The sequence below is a fragment of the Uloborus diversus genome, chromosome 3, assembly GCF_026930045.1.
Source record: "Uloborus diversus isolate 005 chromosome 3, Udiv.v.3.1, whole genome shotgun sequence".
Classification (NCBI taxonomy): Eukaryota; Metazoa; Arthropoda; class Arachnida; order Araneae; family Uloboridae; genus Uloborus; species Uloborus diversus.
The window spans coordinates 27,273,641-27,296,430 of NC_072733.1; the positions used below are offsets into that span (position 1 = coordinate 27,273,641).

Consider the following 22,790-nt stretch of genomic DNA (forward strand, 5'->3'; position numbering starts at 1 on the left):
AAGCAAAATACTTTTTTTCAGTAATTGTTTTAATAGGCCTATTTTTTGTTAACAATAGCATGTAATCAACTGAAGTGGATTTAACACCTCCTGTAATATGCCTCATAGTCTGATTTTGTATAATTTTCCAATTGTTCTAGAGCCTGATTGCTGGTTGAAACTAGTGACTAGCAGCAATAAGGTCATATGGGCTTGTACATATTGTTAATTGTTGATCAGGCACTCCCCCACAAGAGCCAGCCAATTGCTTTAAAATTGTCATTTCATTGGAACAGCCCTCAACCATTGAATCCACATGGGCCCTCCAATTCAATTTACTTTCAAATATAATACTCAATTTTTTAATTCATTGGTAGTAGTAAGTGCAACATTCTTGTACCTCACTTCTGGCCGAAGCACCTGGTGCATTATAGAAAAAGACTTTAGTGTGGTCTTCTCCAAATTTACTGTCGTGTTATTTTCAATGCACCAATCCTAAAGCACAGACATAGCACTATTTAATCTCGTCTCAATCATAAGTTTTGGGATTTTCATCGGTGCTTGAGTCCAAATGACCAAGTCGTCAACATAGAGTAAACGATGGACATCTTCCATGGCCCTCAGAGAGCAAATCAAGTTGTTAATATAGATATTGAACTGAACACAGCTGCAAACAGTACCCTGAGGAAGACCCGTCTGAAGTTCTGGAATCTAGAATATTCATTACCGTACTTGACCCTACAAATTCTTTGGTCAGTAAACGATAAAATCCAGTTTAACATTCTGCCACCACAATACCCAATTTAAGGAGTTTTTGATATAATTTTTCCTTTTACACCAAATCATAAGAATTCTTGAAGTCAATGTAAATTACAGACAGTACATTTCTTTTGTCAATTGCGTCCTTCACTGTCTGGCTAAATTAAGTCACTTGATCGCTCGTTGAGCGATTTTTTTCGGAAGCCAGCTTGTTTGTTAGCGATTCTACTTCTATCTTGGAGGAACCAATTCTGTCTGTTTGCTACATGTCTCTCCATTGTCTTACCCAAGATACTTGTGAGAGATATTGGTCTGTAGCTGGAAATTTGTCTAGGATCTTTATCTTTCAGCATAAGTACTATGACAGCTCTTTTCCATTGGGAGGGCGCGATTCCCTTCTCCCAAATATAATTAAATATTTGTAAGATAGATTATTTTGCTGTAAAACATAAATGCTTTGAAAATTCCACATGCACAAAATCATCTCCTGGTGCTTTATGAACTTTAAGACGCCTCAAGGTAGAGTTTAATTCTTGCATGGAAAAAGGGACATTGAAAAGACCATCAAGATTTGTACCATTCAGATTTGAGTTTCTCATGCGTCTTCCCTTCTTGAGTTGTCTCTCCATTTTTCTGGCAAAAATTCCCTTCCTCTGAGTTTGAGCATAAGACCGAGCATAGGCATTAGCAATATCTCTATCTTAAATCAATCATTTATCACCACAGTTAATTGGTCAAGCTGTCTTTCTTATAATCTATGGTAGAAATAAATTCATCAAAAGCCTTTCTCTTGACTTCCAACTCACTTTTCTTCAACACGGCTTCTTCTCCAAAATGTAACATCTTTGGGATTTTTTGTCAGTTCAGCTTTTTTTCTTAAGCGATCACGTTTTCCCTTAATATCTTCTAATTCTCTCGACAAAAAACATTTAAGTTCTTTCACTTTTCCTCTAGGAATGCTCAATTTTGCACATGCCAAGTTTTCCTTTTTAATTTCAGTGACAATTTTACTTGGATCGCTGGCAAGGTTAAACCTTCCTTTGTGCAATTTTGCAATCAAACATGCAGTATGATCAACATGATTTAACATAATGGTAATACACACAGATTTGTATGAGGTTTATTTTAATCCAAAGTTATATACAGAGCCGTGTCCAAGGGGAGGGTTTTAGGGGTTAAACCCCTCCCATTGAAAAAAAAATATGTCAAGTGAAGAAAACGATCGACTTAAATTAACTTTAATGTGAAAGCCTGCGTTTAACGTTCTCCGCCCCCTTTCTCTCTGAAGTTTTTCTGTAATTTTAACTCAGTAATTCTGTATTTTTTTTCCCCTCTAATTCAACTCAGTTGGACCTAAACGCTTGCATTTCTTTCTCTTATAACTTAAAAAATTTTGCATAACATTCAAATGTTATGTAATTTACAACTGTTAAAACTTTGCTGACTGAAATAATATTTTGGAAAAACTGTGGTGGTAGAACCGTTGAATTAAGTACCAATACAAAGCATTAATATTGCTTATTGTAAGGAGGTAATGATGAATTTGGCATGTGTTACAGCTATGAAGATGTATTAGTGATGGTGTTTAGTAATGTAATTTGCATCTACAATAAGCTCGTTCTATGCATTATTTCAGAACATAAAATCTGATATGCATTCTCTTGCATAAAAAGAATTCGTGGAGAATTTGTAATACTTGTTGCAATAAACCGCATAGTTAACAGATTTAATTAAAAAGATACAAACAAACAAGGTTTGATAAAAGTGAACCTGTAAAATGAAGGAATTCTTTGGTCACTTGAGCAGCCAGAATTATTCTTCTAGGGGAGGGGGGAGGTACATCAGGACTTACAGGTGCATAAACGCCATACTGGGATCGACAATTTGTAGTAAAACTAAAGGTTGTGAGGGATTGAATTCCCCCCCTCCCCCCCCAGGTAAAATTAAAACCCCTCCCTTTATGAAAATCTGGACACGGGCCTGGTTATATACAATATTAATTGGCGTAGAATTTTCACTATATATTTGTTATACCTTTAAGTGGTTATTTTCCATTCAAAAATGCAAAAAACGGAAGAGAGATTCACACATCAAAAATAAATAAGTAGTTCATGAAGATTAGTATATTTGATACTTATCATAATTTATACACATTTAAATATTTGAATTTGCATCTATATCTTGTGTGCTTTTTAGAATGGAAACTTTAAGTGATGACAAATTTTGCTCCCTGGATATGTTAGCTGAAGTTGCATCGGCAACTTTGGAAAATGATCCAGAACTTGTTTCATCTGCACAGCAGCCGGCAAAACATTCAAATAAGGTACAGTATATTTATTCAAAGGAGCAATACATATTATTTGTGCTCATCTTTTTATGCATAACATAGAATTATATGGCATCATAATTGTCCTGATTTTCCTGATAAAACTATTTTGACCTGATTTTCAAACATTTTTCCTGATACTCCTGATTTGAATAAAATTAAAAGTTTCTACTTATTTTATTAGACTTTTTTCTATGTAGTAGTGCTAAATATGTGGCAAAAAGGGAAAAAAAAATTGCTTGCAAATAACTTAATATGATAAAACTTAATATTTTCTTTTCTTTTTTTTGTTTTGTAATCCCAAGAAACTTTGAATCATTAAGGCTAATAGCCATACTATATTCATTTAGATAATATTGCTTTTCTGCTTAATAAAGTTTCAAATTTCTGTTTAAAAATAAACAATATGATTTTATTGTAATGTATAATTTTTAAAAAAGTAATTTGTATGAAGTATTTTTTTCAAAATAAACTGTTATCTGTCCTTTTGTAAATTTAAAGTTAATTATTCTTGCGTTGGTTGAACTGTTATTAAATGCATCGTTTTATCCCCCACCATGCGCAAAACTCAGCTACTAATTTATGGCAGCTCTGCAAAACATAAAAATTACAGAAAAAGAAAAAATAATTATAAATAGAAGAAAAGGGTAAATGTCAACTACGTTATAAAAATAAAAACAAATTAAAAATAAACAAAGCTAGATAGATAAAAATGAATTGAAAAAATAATAAAAATAAATATGCAAAATAGATTTAAAAAAAAAAGAATAGGAAAAAGACAAAATTATAAATATGGAAGCCAGGCAGTAGAAAAATAAGGGATAGTTTTAAGATTGTTAACAAAGTCAGAACTAGTTCTCAAAATATGGAAAGATCCCCCAAAACTCAAGATCTGATGAATTGGGGCATTTTTGGGTTAATTGATAAGAAATAAAATCAAAAATATGATTCAAATGCCAACAATGTTGGATAATACTAGACTTATTTAATTGTTGCAATTCCACATAATTTTGATTCTCTTTCAAGCAAAATTTTAAAGCACGCCAAATTTGTCCAATATAGGCCAGATTGCAACTGCAATTAATTTTATAATTTCCACAAGTAAGAAGATGAATGTAATGCTTAAGAGTAGGGAACGAAAGTTTATAATAAGGACAGAACACTACGTGGAATTGGAAACATTTTGAAATCTTAGCAATCTTATAACTCACAGATGGAAAGAATGGCAAAACAACCAAATTATTTGTGATGAAAGTTTGGTTAAGAACATGAGATTGAGATTTATTCGTAATTTTTTTGGAAATGGAATCAAACAAAGTAGGCTAATAGTCTCTACAATTGCCACAGCTTTAAGATTAAGCTTAAGAAGTTCCGTGGCCAAACAAATATTAATAGCATGATACGCGAAAGTATTAAAAGCAAATATTTTTGATTAGGGAGATGAGACTATAGTCTGTAAGGAGGTAAAAAACAGCAGAAGGTTTACGATAAACAGTAGTTTCAAAACCAAATTTGGCACGAGAAACGAAAACATCAAGAAAGGCCATAGCCGGGTTTCTATGTTAAATCTGCCCTGGCAACTTTTTCGAGTCACACTTGGGGGATCATTTTGGTGTCAAAAAAAAATAATTTAGATAAATTTTCAGCTCTTTATTTCAAGCGACCTTCAAGTTTTTCAAAAAAAAAAAAAACTTTTTTCGATTTTAATTTTTTTTAATAGTAAAATTCAAAATTAATGCATGGTAATTTTTTCTCTTATTCTAAGAATAAATTACATGAATAATTATTATAGTCGTAATTTTTAAACGAAAAGCCGATTTTTGGCCACGGAAATAAAATTTAAGTTTTTTTTTTTTTTTTCAATGCTTTTCTGAAATGTGTCACTCACCAAATTTTGTCAGGAAATGTCATTTATACTCCTTTACACTCAGGAATTTTTTCGAATTTTTCGAAATGATGGAACAGTACAAAAAAAAAATTTAGAAGTTTTTTTTTTTTTTTTTTTCATAATTTTGCATTTAAACAAGTTTAAATATTTTTTATTGCCAAAAAATTCATTTGAACTAAGTCAGTAAAAAATCGTCTGGTAAGTAAAGTAAATAAAAACGAAAATTTAAAATATATATATATTTCGAAAGCACTATAAAAAAACAAGAAAAAAAACTAAGACATGAAGTTATTAGGAATGTAAAAAAAAAAAAAGATTAAAGAGTTTTTAAATAAATATTATTCAATGCTGAATTGTACATAAAGACGATTATATAAGTTGTCCATGCTATTTTGAATAATTTTTCAGTCTGGATCCAATAAAGACAAAAATTTTGAACATTTAAGTAACTTTTTTTATAATTTAGACATTGTTTAACATATTTTTTTTCTAAATAACTGACATTAAATGTAATAATTTTCAACAATTTGTGATGATTTTTTAAAAAAGGTTAGTCTTCGTCAAATATCAAGCATGAGACAGAAAATATATGATTAGCACAGTCACGACAATAATATTGAGTAAACCCAGTGATCATTTTTATGTGACCGATAATGAAGAAAGTAACCGTATGTTTTTGACTTAATGTGTCGCGATATCAAGTTTTATAATAACTAGGTGTGATTTCAACGTAATGGAGTTTAATCGTTCCATCTTCATCATCTCAGCTAAATATGATTCAGCTTCAGTCATTTGATTTTGGCTTATACTATTTTCTGTCTAATGCTCGATATTTGGCAAAAATAGTAAAGCCTGCACAAATATTGAGTCTGTTCATTGATGAGAAAGTCAATGTCGTTGTGAAGAAGACAGTGACAAAGACTAACCTTACTTAAAAAATCATAAATTGTTGAAAATTATTATATCAACTGTCAGTTAAAATAATTATGTTAAATGGTATCTAAACTATAACAAAGTTACTTCAATATTTGAAATTTTTGCCCTTATTGGATCCCGAGGGAAAAATTATTCCTAACAGCGTGAAAAAACTACATAATCATCTTTATGTACAATTTACCATTGAATAATATTTGTTTAAGAACTCTTTAATCATTTTTTTCACATTCCTAATATTTTCATGAAGGGTATGTCTTGGTTTTTTTTTATGGTTTTCTTTAGAATTTTTCTCTGGTAAAATAGTACATATTTTTAAATTTGTTTTATTTTTTTTAATTTTCTTTTTTATTTAGCAGATGATCTTTTACTGACTTAGTTCAAATGAATTTTTTGGTAATAAAAAATATTAAAATTTGGAAAATTTCCTGAGTGTAGAGGAGTATAAATGACATTTTCTGACAAAATTTGGTCAGTGACACTTTTCAGAAAAGCATTGAAAAAAAATATTTAAATTTTATTTCTGTCGCCAAAAATTGGTTTTTCATTTCAAATTGTGACTATAGTAATTTTTCATTTATTTTATTCCTAAGAATGAGGAAAAAAATTACCATACATTAATTTTTAATTTTACTACAAAAAAAAATTTAAAATAAAAAAACAGGTTTTTTTCAAAAAATTCATATTGTTGTTTGAGATAAATGGCTGAAAATTTGGCTAAATTATTTTTATTCAACACCAAAATAATCCCCTAAGTATGAGTCGAAAAAGCTGCAAGGGCATATTTAACATAGAAACCCAGCTACTGCCTTAAATTTAATTATTCTGTTCTTTCTCACAAGAGATATACAGGGTGTTCTGTTTTAACCTGCAAGACCTTTATTTGCGCAACCGTTAGTCCTAAATGTATATTTCCAATTGCAAAAATGTTCAAAATCAGATGCAGAGTTAAGGTATTGAAAGTTTGAAGCAAAAGTTAAAGTGAGTTAAAAAATATGAAATGTAACTTTTTATGCGGGCCCTAGGTTCTCTAAGTAATGTTCAGAGAAATAATCTCCATTGAAAACTATTACTAACACAAAAAGCTTGACATTTGTGCGACCAAAACTCAAGGAGATATTCCAGTTTAAAGTTTTAAGGGGAGATACAGAAGATGAGATTGGAACTTATTGCTCTTTCAGAAAAATGACAGGTCGTCATAGTAAATAAAACGAGGTATTTATATTTTTCATTGCTGTTCAAAAATAAATGCAAATGTTGTGGTGTGATAAGCAAAAACACACTACAAAACCTCAAGTAATTTGAAAAATCACTCTATGCACACATGTAATTTCAGACTCTTGCTAAACTCTATATTTTCAACCAGAAGGTGTTATTGACGGCAAGTGAAAAGTGGTGTAAGTCACAAAACGCTGCGTTTCATATCTCGGTAAATATTAGTTGTGCTAATTTCGAACTTTTTGTGTTGGAATTATTTTTCAATGGGGATTATTTCTCTAAATATATGTTATGGGACCGAAAGTCCGTATAAAAAGTTAAATTTTCTGTTTTCTGACTCATTTTTATTTTTACTTAAAACTTTCAATATCTTAACCCTGCATCTCATTTTGAAAATTTTTGCAGTTGGAAGTATACATCTAGGACTAACAGTTACGAAAATAAAGTTCTTGCAGTTTAAAACGGAACACCCTGCATAATATAAGGATCAATGAAGTTTTAAAAAGATAAAACCTTATCATTCTTAAAATGATCATGGTTTATTAGAACAAATTAGTCACCAACATATCGAACGTAAATTGAAACAATTTTGGAACAGCTTATCCTCAAAATAATGCCTATAAATATGACTAAAAATGGGACTAAGTGGGTTTCTTATAGTAAGACCAACTAACATATGATAAAATTTCCGATTAAAAACAAAAGAACATTGCCTAAGACAAGTAATGAGTAAGGAAAATGAAATTCTGTATTTAATTAGATGTGAAATAAAACTCAGAAAGTCGGCTTTGTAGGCATAACAATGAACCTTCTGGGCAACATTTATAAAGAAAGAGTTAACATCAAAAGAAACATAAAAGCATTATTTGGAATGAAACTATGAATTTTTTTAACAAAATCAACATAATTTTTAATAGTGAATAAATTATGACTTCCAAGAGCAGAAAACACAGAGACTTAATAGTTTTTAAGAAGCCATATCAATATTAGAAACAATCAGCTTAAAAGGAATACCAACTCTATGTACTTTGGGTAAAGCATAAAATCTAGAACAATTATCAATTGATTGAATAACAGAGCATTAAACATTTAAAGGAATAGACTGAACTGACTTGACAGCAGAAGAAACAATTTTTAACTCCGTATCAGTAGGATCGTAAGAAATTTCAAAAGATGGACCAGAAGAAATCAAATTATTAGTTCTACCAACATAGGATGATTTGTCAAGAACAACCATTTCCCACCCTTTTCAGCTTTGGTAACAACCAGATCAGAGTTAAAAATTGCCATTTTGAGTTGAGATTTCAATCCTTTTGTGTCCTTAAAATGTTTCAAGTACTTTAAAGTTTGGAGGTGTTTTAATATACCAAATTAGCATATTTTATTTGTAATTTTAATATCTTGTGCTGATGTATCTACACTCTTCCGGGTATCCATACTCCTTCATGTAATAGCGCTGTGAGCGCCACTAAAACAACTCCTATTTCTTCCGTGAGGAAAGAAATGTTTACAGTTCCGACTGGGGAGCGTCACAAAACAGCTTGTTTACACTGTATTGTTTTTATCGAAAAGAGTAAAGATATTTTTTATAACCAGTGTTTTTAATAATTGCAAGTTCAACATACACAGACACAAATTCATTTATATTTTCTTTCAAACTTGAGCAGTTATTAAATTATTGATAGTAGATTTTTAAGAAAATGTTAAACTTTAGAGAAATAAGCATTGTTTAATATTTCATTTATTTTTAATATAAAATATTATTGCGAAAGGTTTTTTCATCGTATTTTTACTTGATTTCGATGTGTGCTAAAGTTTATTCTGTAGTAAGTGTTACACTTAGGTCATGAAAATAAGCGTACAAGTTATTATTCACAGGGTTTGGCCATTAGTCAGGCAGAAAATGTTCTTGATCTGGATGTCTTAATAAATCAGGATTTCAAGTTTAGTCAACAGTGCAGCATTGCAAGTAACAAAGCCAACAGAATGCTTGGATTTATCAATAGATCTATTTCAAACAAATCTAAGAAGGTTTTTCTGCCTTTATTTAGGAGTTTGATAAGACCTCATTTGGAGTATGCTGTTCTTCGTTGGAAAAAAGGAATTGGGTTCAAATGAGGGCTTCTAGATTAGTAAGGAGACTTTCAGATTTAGATTGTGATGTTCGTAACGTAGCCTGGGGCAAAGGAGAGTCAGAGGGGACATGATTCAGTTATTTAAATTTATCAAAGTTAAGGATGTTAATTTGTTAAATTTTTACATGTAAAGCAAGACAAGGGATTATTGTTTTGAGCTATTTAAATCTCAGGCTCACCTGGAAATTAGAAGAACTTTCTACTTCAGTGGGCTGTATTCACTTGGAACAGCTTATCGAAAGAGGCGGTATTGAGCAGGGAGGTAGCTTCAGTGGGGAGAGCCATTGATCTTCATTGGGGACTAATAATCTGACTAGAACCAGCCTAGCTGGGCCCAGAGCCTTTAGCTGGTCGTCACTGTTGCATTTATAATATGGGGTTCAAAACAGGGGGGGGGCACCGTTATATATGTAAATTCTCACAGAAATGTTTGAAACACAAATTTTTATTGAAAAATGCATAATTTTCTCTTAGATGCACTTTGATAGGCTCTAAAGTCTACCTAATTTAGGTATTTAGCAAACTGCATTGGTATTCTTTTTATGCTAATTCAATTTTTTCCTTTCATGGGGGGAAAAAACATTAAGCTTGCTTATATATTATGAAGGGATACATAGTTAAAAACCCTCAACATCTTTTTGGGAAAGGAAAAAAATTAATACTTCAATGTAAAAAAGCATATGAAAATGCTAGCGATATATATATATATATATATATATATATATATATATATATATATATATATATATATATATATATATATGTTTAGCATTTGCTATATCTTTTCTAATTGCTTTTATCAATCGATAAATATTTAGAGCTTTTTAATTGAAGCATTAGAAACTTTCCTACTCCTGAATTAGTTTGCAGCAGTTAGCACCCTATTTTGTATTACATGAAAGCATGATTTTTATGAAGATTAAAGCTTGTATAGTAGCTGTCAAATAAAATGTATTTCTGATAGTTAATTTCTTTACCTTTACTTTTTGACTGAATTTGAAATTTTTTAGAACTGAAGGAAGATGATATTACAAATAGTTTCAGAACAGAGTTTTGCACAGTAAGGCACAATCGGTTCCTATCAAGTTTTAGGGAAGTTTGGGGTCTAGTTTCTTAAAATTGTAATCTCTTTTATGTTTTGTCAGGAGTTTTTCTTTTTCCTTTTTTTTTGGGGAGATAGTTTGTATGGCATGCAAAGAATTTTTTTTTTCTAAATTTTTTAGTATTGCTTGATAGATTCCTGTCGCCGTTTATCTCTTTATATACGTAATGTAGTGTAGTTTTTCCAACACCTTTTTGTTTCTTTTTTCCCTCAAGGAGAAACTAATTGGATTATATCGCACTGTTAAGACCAAATTTAAAACTTGTTTTTAAAGACTATGAATACTGTAATAATACTTAATTGAAATTTCACTTTTGGCATATTTCAATTTGTTCTAATGCAAAAATATGCCTGTGATTCTGAACTACAATTTGTATGATTAGCTATATTCATTGGGGGGAGGGATTCCCCCCCCCCCCCTCTCGAGTCTCGAGAAATTTTTAAGCATTTCCCTTTGGCCAAATAGTTCGGAAACCCCTGCATTATGCAACCCCTCATTAAAAAAATAAAACAACACTTTTTTAAAGAAAAGAAGAAAATAATCAAAAAGTCAGAAAGGGGAAAATGACAGACAAAGAGCAATAGAAAGAAGACCAAACAAAAAGTACACATTTTGTTTTTTTTATGAAGCATTATTATCATTAGCAGATTTTTTTAATCATTTGTTATTGGAGTGGAAGTAATGCTTAAAATTTAATAATAATATTTTGGTTTTATTCATGTGCATTCATAATTCTTTTGAATCTGGATTCTTTCTCAATTTCAAAACTTGAGAAATGTAACAATGATGGGTTTTTTATTAATACTATTCTTATATTGAAAATTGTAAATTATAAAAAAGTGTTCTTTATTGGAAAATCTAACTATAGTCATTTTATTACTTTTCAGGCTAACTGCAGCAGCTCACCTAAAAAATCTAATGGTTCTGAACTGTTAAATTTTGATCAAATTAAATCCTTGTCAGAGAAAATGTTAATAGAAATGTTTTCAGAGCTTAGCTGTGATGAAATAAGAAAAAATTATTCATTTAAGTGTTTTTTGATGCCTGACAGATGCACTCAAATTTTTAAGAGCTTTGGAAATGAAACCAGAGCGAGATTCAAAATAAAAGCTCACCTACTTTCTCACATAAAGGACTTAGCTGAAGAAGCAAATGGTGAGCTTAGGTTTAGTTTGCCATACTTAAGTTTCAAAAGTAGAACATAATTACTTGAAGCATTCTTATGTGGACTTTTTTTTTTATTTTAATGGTGTATGATTATGATTCAAATTTTATTGAATATTTTTTGAATTTAATTTTTGATCACACCTTTTATGTACTAAGAATGATGAATTGAAAAGCATGTATAAATATCAATCAAGAATGAAATGATCTAGTGTTGTTATTAAGCATATTGAGCAGTTTTAAAAGTTTGCTTGAATTTTAAGAATATTGATGGTATTTTGCAGTACCATGGAAATATTTAAAAACTTAAAGGATAAAAAAAATTCTAAAAAAGTATAAATTAAACTAATAAGAAATTTTTTTAGTAACAAATCTCAGTATGGAATTAAATGATGATGTCCCAATCTCATGTTTTTAAGTATTAAAATGTAAGTAACTGTCACAGAATAGAAAAAAAACTGCAATATATGCAATATATTTCAATTTTAAATTGATTTATTGTTATATACACTGAAGTGACAAAATTCATGGGATAGCAATATGCAAATATACAGATGGCAGTAGCATCGCGTAGAACAGGTATAAATGCGCAGTGCTTTTGCAGAGCTTTCATTTTTGTTCAAGTTGTTCATGTGAAGAGATTTTGACGTGATTATGACCGCACGACGGGAATTAACAGATTTTGAACGCGGAATGTTAGTTGGAGCTAGACGCATGGGTCATGCCATTTCGGATATCGTTAGGGAATTCAGCATTCCCAGGTCCACTGTGTCAAGAGTGTGCCGAGAGTATCGAATTTCAGGCATAACATCCCACCATGGACAGCGCAGTGGTCAACCGCGTGCACTTAACGACCGAGACCGGCGACGTCTGCGTAGAGTTGTGAATGCTAACAGACAAGCAACACTGCGTCAAATAACCGCAGAAATCAATGTGGGACGTACGAGGGACCTGTCCGGTAGGACTGTGCGGCGAAATTTGTCTTCCTTGGGCTATGCCAGCAGAAGACCGACTCGAGTGCCTTTACTGACAGCACGACATCGCTTTCAGCGACTCTCGTGGTCACGTGAGCATATCGGTTGGTCCCTAGATGAATGGAAAACCGTGGCCTGGTCCGATGAGTCACAATTTCAGTTGCTAAGAGCTGATGGTAGGGTTCGAGTGTGGCGCAGACCCCACGAAGCCATGGACCCAAATTGTCAACAAGGCACTGTTCAAGCTGATGGTGACAGCATAATGGTGTGGGCTGTTTTTACATGGCATGGACTTGGTCCTCTGGTGCGACTGAACCAAACTGACTGGAAATGCTTATGTTCAGCTACTTGGAGATCACTTGCAGCCATTCATGGACTTCATGTACCCCAACAACGATGGGATTTTTATGGATGACAATGCACCATGTCACCGGTCCACAATTGTTCGTGATTGGTTTGAAGAACATTCTGGACAATTCCAGCGAATGATCTGGCCACCTAGATCGCCCGACATGAATCCCATCAAGCATTTATGGGACATCATCGAGAGGTCTGTTCGTGCCCAAAATCCTGCACCATCAACACTTTCTCAATTATGGACGTCTATAGAGACAGCATGGCTCAATATTCCTGCAGAAGACTTCCAACAACTTGTTGAGTCCATGCCACGTCGAGTTGCTCCACTTCGCCGGGCGAAAGGAGGACCTACACGATATTAAGACGTATCCCATGACTTTTGTCACTTCAGTGTATGTTATTTTTTTATTTATCACCAATTAAAGAAAAGATTTAGGGGAGGGTGGCCCAAAGTGGGTAGGTCGCCCAAAGCAGGTAGGCCTTGGTGTGCTCCCCCCCCCCCCTCCTCCATGGTGTGTAAGAAGCGATGCATACGTACGTATGTTGTGTTTACATGAGCACCCCCAAGTTTTAAACAGCTCCAGTGAAGCGGCATGGCACAATCAGGCTTAAAATTTTTTAAAAATGATTTATTTCTAAAAAAAATGTTTGTAGCTTGTGATTAGTCAAAGACCAGCTTATTTTTTTTTATTGTCAATAATATTACATTATTCTGACACGATCCACCTATAAACTACGATAGTCATTTCGTATGTTTCTTTATTGAATTTAAGGTCGTAATTATTGAAATTAAAAATGTGCCTTCGGGCAAAGCGAGTATAGGATTTAATCATATATTTATTTATAATTTCTTCACTTGGGCCACCCTCCCCAACTATTTTATGTACGTATCTGTACTGAGAGTTATAAACTTATTTTTTTCAATAAAAACCATTGACTTGAGCAAGGGTGTATCAACTCTCAGTTCACATTACCTATGACCATAATCACTTTAGTTATAATTTAATTTTACACTAAAGGCATTTACAAGTAAAACCTAAGAACTATTACTTGTGTTTTGGTATATTGTGTTCATTATACAAAAGTATGTGTGGAAGTATTGATAAAACCTAGATAAGTTCTGACCAATGTTTTAGTGCATTTAGTAAGTAATGGTTTAGTGGAACATTTCTCAATCCTTTTTTACCTGCAGACCCATACAAATGCATAAAAAAAATTCGCGAATCCATGACTTTTTTTTTTTTTTTTCAGAAAAAAAAAAACCTTTTTTGCTGTGCATTAAAAACTATTGTATAAATTAAATATGGCATTTTCATCATATTAAATGTGACATAATTATTGTATATTTCTAACACAAATATTTAAATGTGGAGTTAAGTTACTCTACTTATTATGCAAGGAAAAATCAAACTTTGAGAAAAATAGAGGAAATTCTAAAATGTAATCACAAGTTAATGTAAAAGTGTAGCAGTGCAAGTAACTGTCTGTGATTGCCAGTAAAATTATCCTGCAGACTGGTGCCGGTCCGAAGACCAGCTGTTGAGAATCGACAGTCTAGTGCACGAAAAATTGAATCAAAAGCTTGACTAATAAGATTTTCTTTTCTGTCTAAAAAGAATTTTGAATGATAATATCACTTTATAAAGGTGGGATGCATTTTGATTCATGAAGATAAATATACTGTAATTTAGTGTTTATTGTAACACTTTCTTCAGGAAGTTTCTTAAAAATAAGGGGTTACTTAAAAAAGAAAGATCAAAAATGTTACAAAGCTCTTTTAAATTTGCCTGAGAGAAAAAAAAAACGTGTTTTTGAGCACTCTAGTTTCTTGAATGCCACATGGTGTAAAACCCTTATTTTGGCTAACTTTGCAAATTGAATTATCAGAAAGATCAAAGTCACTATAATCAGTGTATTTAAAGTGTATTTTTTTCATCTTATTTCATTTTTTCGATGTTAAGTATGTTTCATGAAGGCCAATTATTTATAAAACATTGTAATTTTAATTTATATTTTAAATTTTATTAATGTATTCATTTCGTTGCTTTGTAAATCTCAACTTTGCATGTCAGTTATAATCATCCAGAGTTTTGGACCTTTAGGTTAAAGATAGATGTATTTATTCTATAATTAAAATAGCTGAAATAGTTATTGATGTTTTAAGTATGTTAATTGATTGTGCTTGTTTCCTGTCTGATTATAGTTGTTGCAAAATAATCAGGAATTTTTCGTACCTTTCATTGAGACTATCAGAAAATGCATGCTAATTTTTATGTGCTCTAAAATTATTTTTCTAGAAAATGGCAGCATTACATTCTTGGCTGAACCTTTGCATGTGAGGAATAAGCGTTTAAAAGGTATGGATAAAAACATTTAAAATTTCTCTTTTAAATTGAAATGTTAATGCATCATACATTTATTGTGTTATCACCAAGTTATATCAGCATAATATATTGCTTTTGTCATTTAACATATTTTCCTGCGTATAATCCGCCAATTATTTGTTTAAAAAGTGTAAAGGTAATGAGGTGTGAATTATACACTGCCGCGAATTATCTGATTTTTTTTCTCAACAACAGTGCATTGAACCTCAATATTTACAGTAAGATTCACTTATTAAGGCTGTTTTGCTGCCTGTATGTTGTTTATTTAACATAGCTTAAATGTTCTTTCACTGCCTGTAGATTGTTTATTTTACATTGTTTGAATGTTCCTCTTACTCGATTCAGGCTATGTAAAATAAACAGCACACAGTTAAGGACGAAGCCTTCCACACAAGATTAGACCATTTGCTCCTTTGTCTTGATTTCAAGAAGAAATCATTCTTTTTTTTTATTCGTTTTGATTAAATCTGAAAAGTTATTACTTCATCATGTTTTTAATTTAGTTGCTAAAATTGTATGTTAAATCAAAATTTCATTTTTTTAATTGTATAATCTTTGGATTATACGCCGTGGCAGATTATAAGAAGATTTTCTTACATCAGGTCAATTTTAAGACCTGCGAATTATTTTCATCACGGATAATACGCAGGAAAATACGGTAATGTATGATTCAGAAAAACATTGTCTCCAAAATATGCACACAAATAACACTGCCCTCTTCCTAAATTATCATGAGTACATTTTGAGAAAAAAGTCTTAAAAGCAAAAGCTACAGAAAGGAAAATAAGGTTGAAAGAAGAGTAAAAGTATGTTCACAGCATTGCTGGTGGTCGATACTCATAGTACAGATAAGTTGAAACCATTTGATGTTGGAAGGTTAGACAGTCTCACTGTTTCATAAAGATAAACACTTTACAGACTAAATATGCAACAAATAAGGAATCATGAATAATATCTTCACTGCTTAAAGACTTGTTGCTTTCACTGGACAGATCTAAGAAAGTACTAAAGAGAAATTCTTTTGTTATTGATTAATGCCTCTCTCATTCTCACTTTTACAATTTAAGAAGCATAAGAGTCATATTTCTTGCCTCAAGCTGTACAGTGTACTTTTGCCGGAAGCCCTTGCAGGGGTAGGAGTTGTCATAAAAATCTTAAAATTTCGAGTTTTGTCCTAAAATTCCTAAAATTTTCATTATTTATTCCCTACTTATGCAGAAAAATATAATTCAACCTAAAAATGAAACTTTTCATGATGATATGCCTTTATTTTAGAATAAAATAAACTTTATAGACCCTAAAAAAATTCTCTAATAAAGAAACGGAGAAAAACCTATGCTGCTGCTGCTTTTTTTCTGGAGAAGGGGAGGGGGGGGCTGCAGTTAACCGAATCACACATGATCAATATAAAGTTGTTTGTTTTAATCTATGCTTTGTAACTCTTGAAATCATTCCTCTTCTGTGCAAAAAATATATTAAGAAAATAATAAAGAAAATAAAAACAGCTGGGGGCAAATTTTGCAGAAAGAGTTAGGGGAAAGGAATATGATTGATGCTTTTAATTTTTTTCCCCTTTGAAAATCAATGAAAATATGTGAACCGGGGGGGGGGGGGGGGGGGGTAATCCCTTCTTCTCTCAAATTGCAGTTTCATGGCAGACAGGGGGATTAAGGGGGGTGAAAAATATCATAGCTATTTAAAAAAAACAATGTTAGAACCCAAATATAAACACTTGGTTCAAAAAATTTATTAAGTGCAAAATTTAAGTGATTTGCCCCTTGGTGAGAAGTAATATTTATTTTTACAGTGCTTATCTTGTGTGTGGTTTTAGAATTAGTTTGTTCTTACAGTGCAAAGAGTCAGTTTGCTATGTGTTTCAGTGAAGTTGGATTTTTTCTTGCTCGTATAATTTTTAAATTTAGGGTCATTCCATGCGAAATGAGCAAATCAGCTGTGGGTGACATGTCACAGATTTCAATGAAAATTTTTATTTAGGTAATCCATGCATATCTATGAGGGAATGCAAAGTATGGAAGTTTAAAAACTGTTTTTTGCTTTGTTATTGAAATTAGAAGTTGATGCTTACGCTAAGCCTAAATTTTCAGATTTCATTGCAGCAAGTTCGTGACTCTAACTCCATAGGTTATAAACGTACACTTAAAAAATAAATATTTCCTCATTCTACAAACATCTCTACTGGGAAAGAGCAAAGTAAAATTTATTCGGATCTTTTTTTGAGTCTGAGATATTAACAAAGATTGAAATTTTGCCAATTTACTTCAGATTTCAAATCACTCTTCTAGGTCCTTTAATGAAAAAATAACAGTAAAAATGATTCAGATTGAAAAACTATCTATAACTAACTATCTGGTCTAATTTAGTAATTGTTTATGAATTTCTTGATAACGAAATCATACTTTAAAAAATCAAAAATTTCCGAAAATTTCATTTTTTCCTCTATTTCAGATGTTTTTTAGAAATGTGGGAATGCTCTAAATTTACTCAATTTTTTTTACGTAACATATTGAAGTGTCTTTTAGATGCTGCTAAATTTTAATCATTGGATTCAGGGTATTTTTGTTACTAGAGTAACTTGAACTAAGGTAAAATTTCATTAGTTACTTCTTTTTATTGTAAGTTTAGTGAAACTAACCATTTCTTTCATGTTTCATTTTCTGAAAAGCATGTTTATGAAGTACTTGCTGAAATGTTTCCTTAATTATTGTGTTGAATTTTCCTCTCCATTCGTGATATAGGAAAAAAACAGCTCTTTAAGAACATACTGAGTTTAAAGATATGGGCAGAGGACCATCTCGTCTAATTCACAATAACGACGCAAAACTCTTTTCTATTTTAATTATAGCTTTTCCTTCCAAAATAAAAATTGTCAGTTAAACAACATCTGCCGCAATGAATCTAATTTTCAATGGAAAGCAGCTAGCTTTTCTTTCTACTATCAATGGCAAAAGTGCTTATTATAGCATTGATAAACTATCAAATTATTATCCGTCAGAACAAGTATGCATACGACATACAATAATCTACTTATGACTGCAAGATATTTTCTTCTTCTGCCTGCTACAATCGCAAACAGTAAAACTTATCTATCTTGAAAGTGAGGTTCAATAACAATTTATTGAAGCACCCATAGCTGTCTTGGAGATATGAAATTATCATAATTTTATCTGAATTAACAATTGAACACCTAAACTCCTTGTCTCACGTTTATTTTAGTCATCAGTGAAATGAGCATATGTTTGAAGAGAAACAATTTAGAGATTAGTCCTAAATCCAACATCAATAATTTCATTTGTTTGTTATATATGTATAGTAACTATGTGTGACTAGGTAATGTTTTTCTACACATTGATATTATGCATCGATAATTTTCCAGATAAGTGATTTTCTTAAGTTACTGAATCCACATGGACCGTCACTGTAGTACACATGACTGATTAAAGAGGATATTTGTCTGAAACTACCAGAAATATATTAATGAAATTACTATTAATGTCTTTAACTGGATATTTCTACAAAAAATTAGCCACAAATTTTTAGCCAGATTGAAAGATTTTTTGTGGAGTGCAAAAAGAGAAAGAAAAAAAAAACATTTCTTTTGATGCATTTGTTGAAGTTATTATTATGTATTAATATTACTTGATGTATAATTTTTATTGGCAATTTTTTTTATAAAATTTAGTACATTTTTTTTAAAATTGAAATAATTGTTAGATATACTTGCTTTTGCATCATTCAGTCGTTTATCTAGTTCTTTGAATTCTCGTAATTTCACATAAGGGTCAATGCATACAAGTTCTATATAGTATAAACTACTCATTCGTATTCATATATTTCTAAGTTATCAAATTAAAATAATTGTTTTGAAAATTACAATATGTTTTTTTGGTATAATGTGCTATTATACAGGGCACAATGTACGTAATCTAAGAAGGTGCAATGAAGTTTTCACACTTTTTATTTCTGTTTTAGTGTGTGAATTGACTAGCAAAATTGCTCAATTTCAAAGACCTGTATCTTTTTTACAAACCAAATACAAAAAACAATATACATAACATGTATAGTACTTGAATGGAATATTCAATTCGCCAAGAAATTTTATTTTTGATTCCATCCCCTTTTAGTTTACAGGGGTCTAAAAATTTATATTTTTATCATTTTTCCGCATGGTTCCAGTGATTGGTTTTTGCCGTATTTCATTTTATGTTTCCGTCCCCTACACGAGTCATCCCCCCTTGGAATGAGTAAAATTTTTACATCTGACCTTGAACATTAACCTGTTGCCATTATTTTAATTATTAACTTACAGCTACGTAACTCAGCATGTAAGACTATCGGCTTGTGCACTTTAACATCAAAGCCTTAAATTAACTCTTAAATGTAATTCAAATAGATTTTGGCCAAAATGCAAAGGTCTAAAAGTCCAATTTTTGACCATGAAAATCACTTTTGATGACATCTAAAAAAATCAAAGGTCCAGTTGAGAGATAAAATAAAAGTGGTTTTAAACATCTTTCATATGCAGCTTTTAGGGATATGAATTTCAAAAATATTAAAAATGGTCGAGCGCACCCATCCATCGAATTCGTATGCATTGACCCATAAAACATAAAGGAAAAGCTATTTTTCTGATTTTTTTTTTACGTCTGGAAATCGAAAACCAATTTTGAGTTTCTTCAAGCAAATAGTAGAAACATAGCTCTATATTCTTGCAAAATTTCAAAGTTGTCTGAATTTTCCCTCATTTGAATTTTTGTGTCTATGTGAAGGGGAAAATCATCATTTTACAAAATGTCACTAAGTTTAAAACTGATTTTGAAGACAAAGGAGTTAAAATACAACTTCAAAAGTAAGGTATTTCTTTTATGATACCTAGCACATTATTGGGTATTCATTTCATCGAAGCTGATGCATCCCTTAAAGATTGAGATTAAAAAATAAAATGCTTAATTATGAGAAAACTGAAGTATTTTCAGATTTTTAAACTTGGTTAAAAGTTTACTATGAAAATTTTACTGATATCAGATTAATTACCCTATTCCATAGATTGCAACAACATATAACTTTTATGTTTTCATTAAATAGTTTCATAAAAATCTGTTACCATGCGGCCACCACTTTTTTGTGAATTTTGCTCATTTTGTATGAAATGACCCTTTAGTCACTAACTTTTTGCTTTTAAAATGTAAGTAGTAATTTGTTTGATTAAAATGCTACGGAAACGCAAAAAAGGATGAATTTTAAGTGTTTTTGTTCTGTTGGTACATTATCTTTCCAATATTGATAATCAAAGATTTTTGTAGGTATTGTCTGATGCTGATACGGTGAGACATAAGAAGTTGACAAGTAGCTTGAAAAATCAAACTGTATTTTTAATTCCTTGTTCTTTGTCTTCTTTTGAAAATGAATTTATTATGATTAAGCATTCCAAAGTTGTTGTTCCAAATTCACTGCAAAATACAATTTCGAAAGTGGAGGTTTTCTTAGTTTTTGTTGCCATAACAAAATTATTCATTGGCATCTTTAAATGATTTATCTGTTAATTTACTGGGACATTTTTGATGATTCTGAGTTTACAAAAAGTATCAAATTATCTGATGGTACATAATTTGATACTTTTTGTAATTGATTTCATTAAGTACATAATAAAATTTGAACTTGCAGCTTACTTTAAATCACTCCTAATTAAGGATTTTTTAAATCATTTTGTGATTCACTTTGATGAAACAACAACAAGGCAAGTAAAGAAGCAATTGGACATGCATTTATCCTACTGGTATGTGGTATGTACTTCTACGGGTCATTATATGAGGCGAGGAATATGATACTCTGTTGAAGATAAAAGGTTGAATGCATTTTATTCTAGTTTTCAATATTGAATTTGAAGCTTTTAATCATCCACTATGAAACACAAGCTTATAAATTATATTTAAGTTTTAAAAATACTTGGTTTTTGTTTTCCTAAAAAATGTCCGAAAATTTTGTCAAAATTGCGTCCTAAAATTTTTAAAATCACCACTCTGACCCCTGCCCTTGTCTATTTTCCATCAGAAAGCTGCTTCTTAGGCAAGTTATAGAATGAATAAGAGAAAATGTTTAGAACGAACATGAAGTTAATGTTTTGGGTGCCTTATATTTTGTCCCACAATCTTGAATGCAGTATCTTACAAAACCAAGAAAAATATTCTCAGAAAGCTGGATTATAGAAAAATTATTATAGGGTTTGAATTTGTCTGGTCAATCATGCAGGGAAGAGAGTGTCAACCCCATCTCTCTGAGTGCTTGATTTTGACATAGATTGCGGATCCTAGTATGGTATTTTATATACGTACTAGCTGACCCAGCTAACCTTGTTCTGCCACATAAATTATTTCTTGTAAATATTTGGGTTGTTAATTAAAAAATAAGAAATGTATTGCAAGTGTGTAGGGATGGGATCTATTACAGAGAGAAGAATGAAGTGCTGTAGCAGATGATGATCACCTATAAAAACAAAGAACACCAACCATTCATTTTTTCAATACAGTGTATTTCATTAACGTAACAAACAGATTCATTGTTTGATTTCTTAAAAGCTAAATGTAGTGTGAAAAAGTAATATATTTTTATCCTAAAGTATAACAATTAAATAAAGAAGATCAATATTCATTTCGAGAAGAAATTTAGTGAAAGAAATTTTTTTGCCAGTCCGTCTTTAGCCAACACAAATAAGCTCAATGCAATACGCTCATGCGAGAACAGGCCACCAGGGGCGCGCTTAGAGTTTTAGCGGCCCTGTGCGAAATTTTGTTTTAATAGCCGATAGATAATTTTTGTTATTTATTCTCTCCTAAAACGTAATACATTTCATTAGCAGTTTTTTTTTTTTTTTTTTTTTGGGAGGAACAGGGGTGCGATTTAGCTTTTCCGTGGCCCTAAGCCACTTCAGATTTTGGGTCTCTTTTGTAGTTCGGACAATTTCTCTGTCGGCAGCATAAAAAGCCATTTTTGAAAAGCCCTACCCCCCTCCCCCACTTGTAATCTTTTTCCTATGATACATAAGACCATGCCTGACTTTTTTTTTGTGTCGTTTTATTAATGTGCTGTTCTGAATTGAACTTAAGATAGGAAATATGTAGTATGAAGAGAGTGATGCAGAGCTACCTTTTAAATGGGGTGTAGAATATCTCCAATTTTTGGGGGTCTGGGGGGAGAAATTTTTTTTAAATAGGTGTAAAATTCCGCATTTTGAAGCCCTATAAAGGGTAGTTGGAACTACAAAAATCTCAAAAAAAAAAAAAGGTAAACATACTCTTTTGCAAATTACGATTATACACAGTAAAAACTGTTTTTGGGTCGACAAATCAATGACAGCAGAGAGAAAAAGCAAGGGAGAGGAGAATATTGTGCATTGTTATTTCCTTACATCATCTGTCAGTTCAATTATTCAATTAGTTTTTGATTACGCATCCAACCCACCCTCAAATACAACAATGAATTAAATACAAAATGATCGATAGTAAAAAAAAAACCTTTAAAAGAAATGTCACACAGATTTAGAAAATAAGTAACG

The 22,790-nt window shown here is 31.3% G+C and overlaps 1 protein-coding gene across 1 annotated transcript in view; it reads left to right on the forward strand.

Moving 5' to 3' along the window:
- The window catches only part of LOC129218297 (zinc finger protein 43-like), a 101,400-nt gene that overhangs the window by 28,157 nt on the left and 50,453 nt on the right, over positions 1 to 22,790 (forward strand). The window contains exons 3-5 of the mRNA XM_054852531.1: positions 2,935 to 3,061; positions 11,229 to 11,496; positions 15,134 to 15,193. Of these exons, the coding sequence (XP_054708506.1) occupies positions 2,936 to 3,061; positions 11,229 to 11,496; positions 15,134 to 15,193 (454 nt within the window). The 5' untranslated portion in view covers position 2,935. The remainder of the gene's footprint in view (positions 1 to 2,934; positions 3,062 to 11,228; positions 11,497 to 15,133; positions 15,194 to 22,790) is intronic.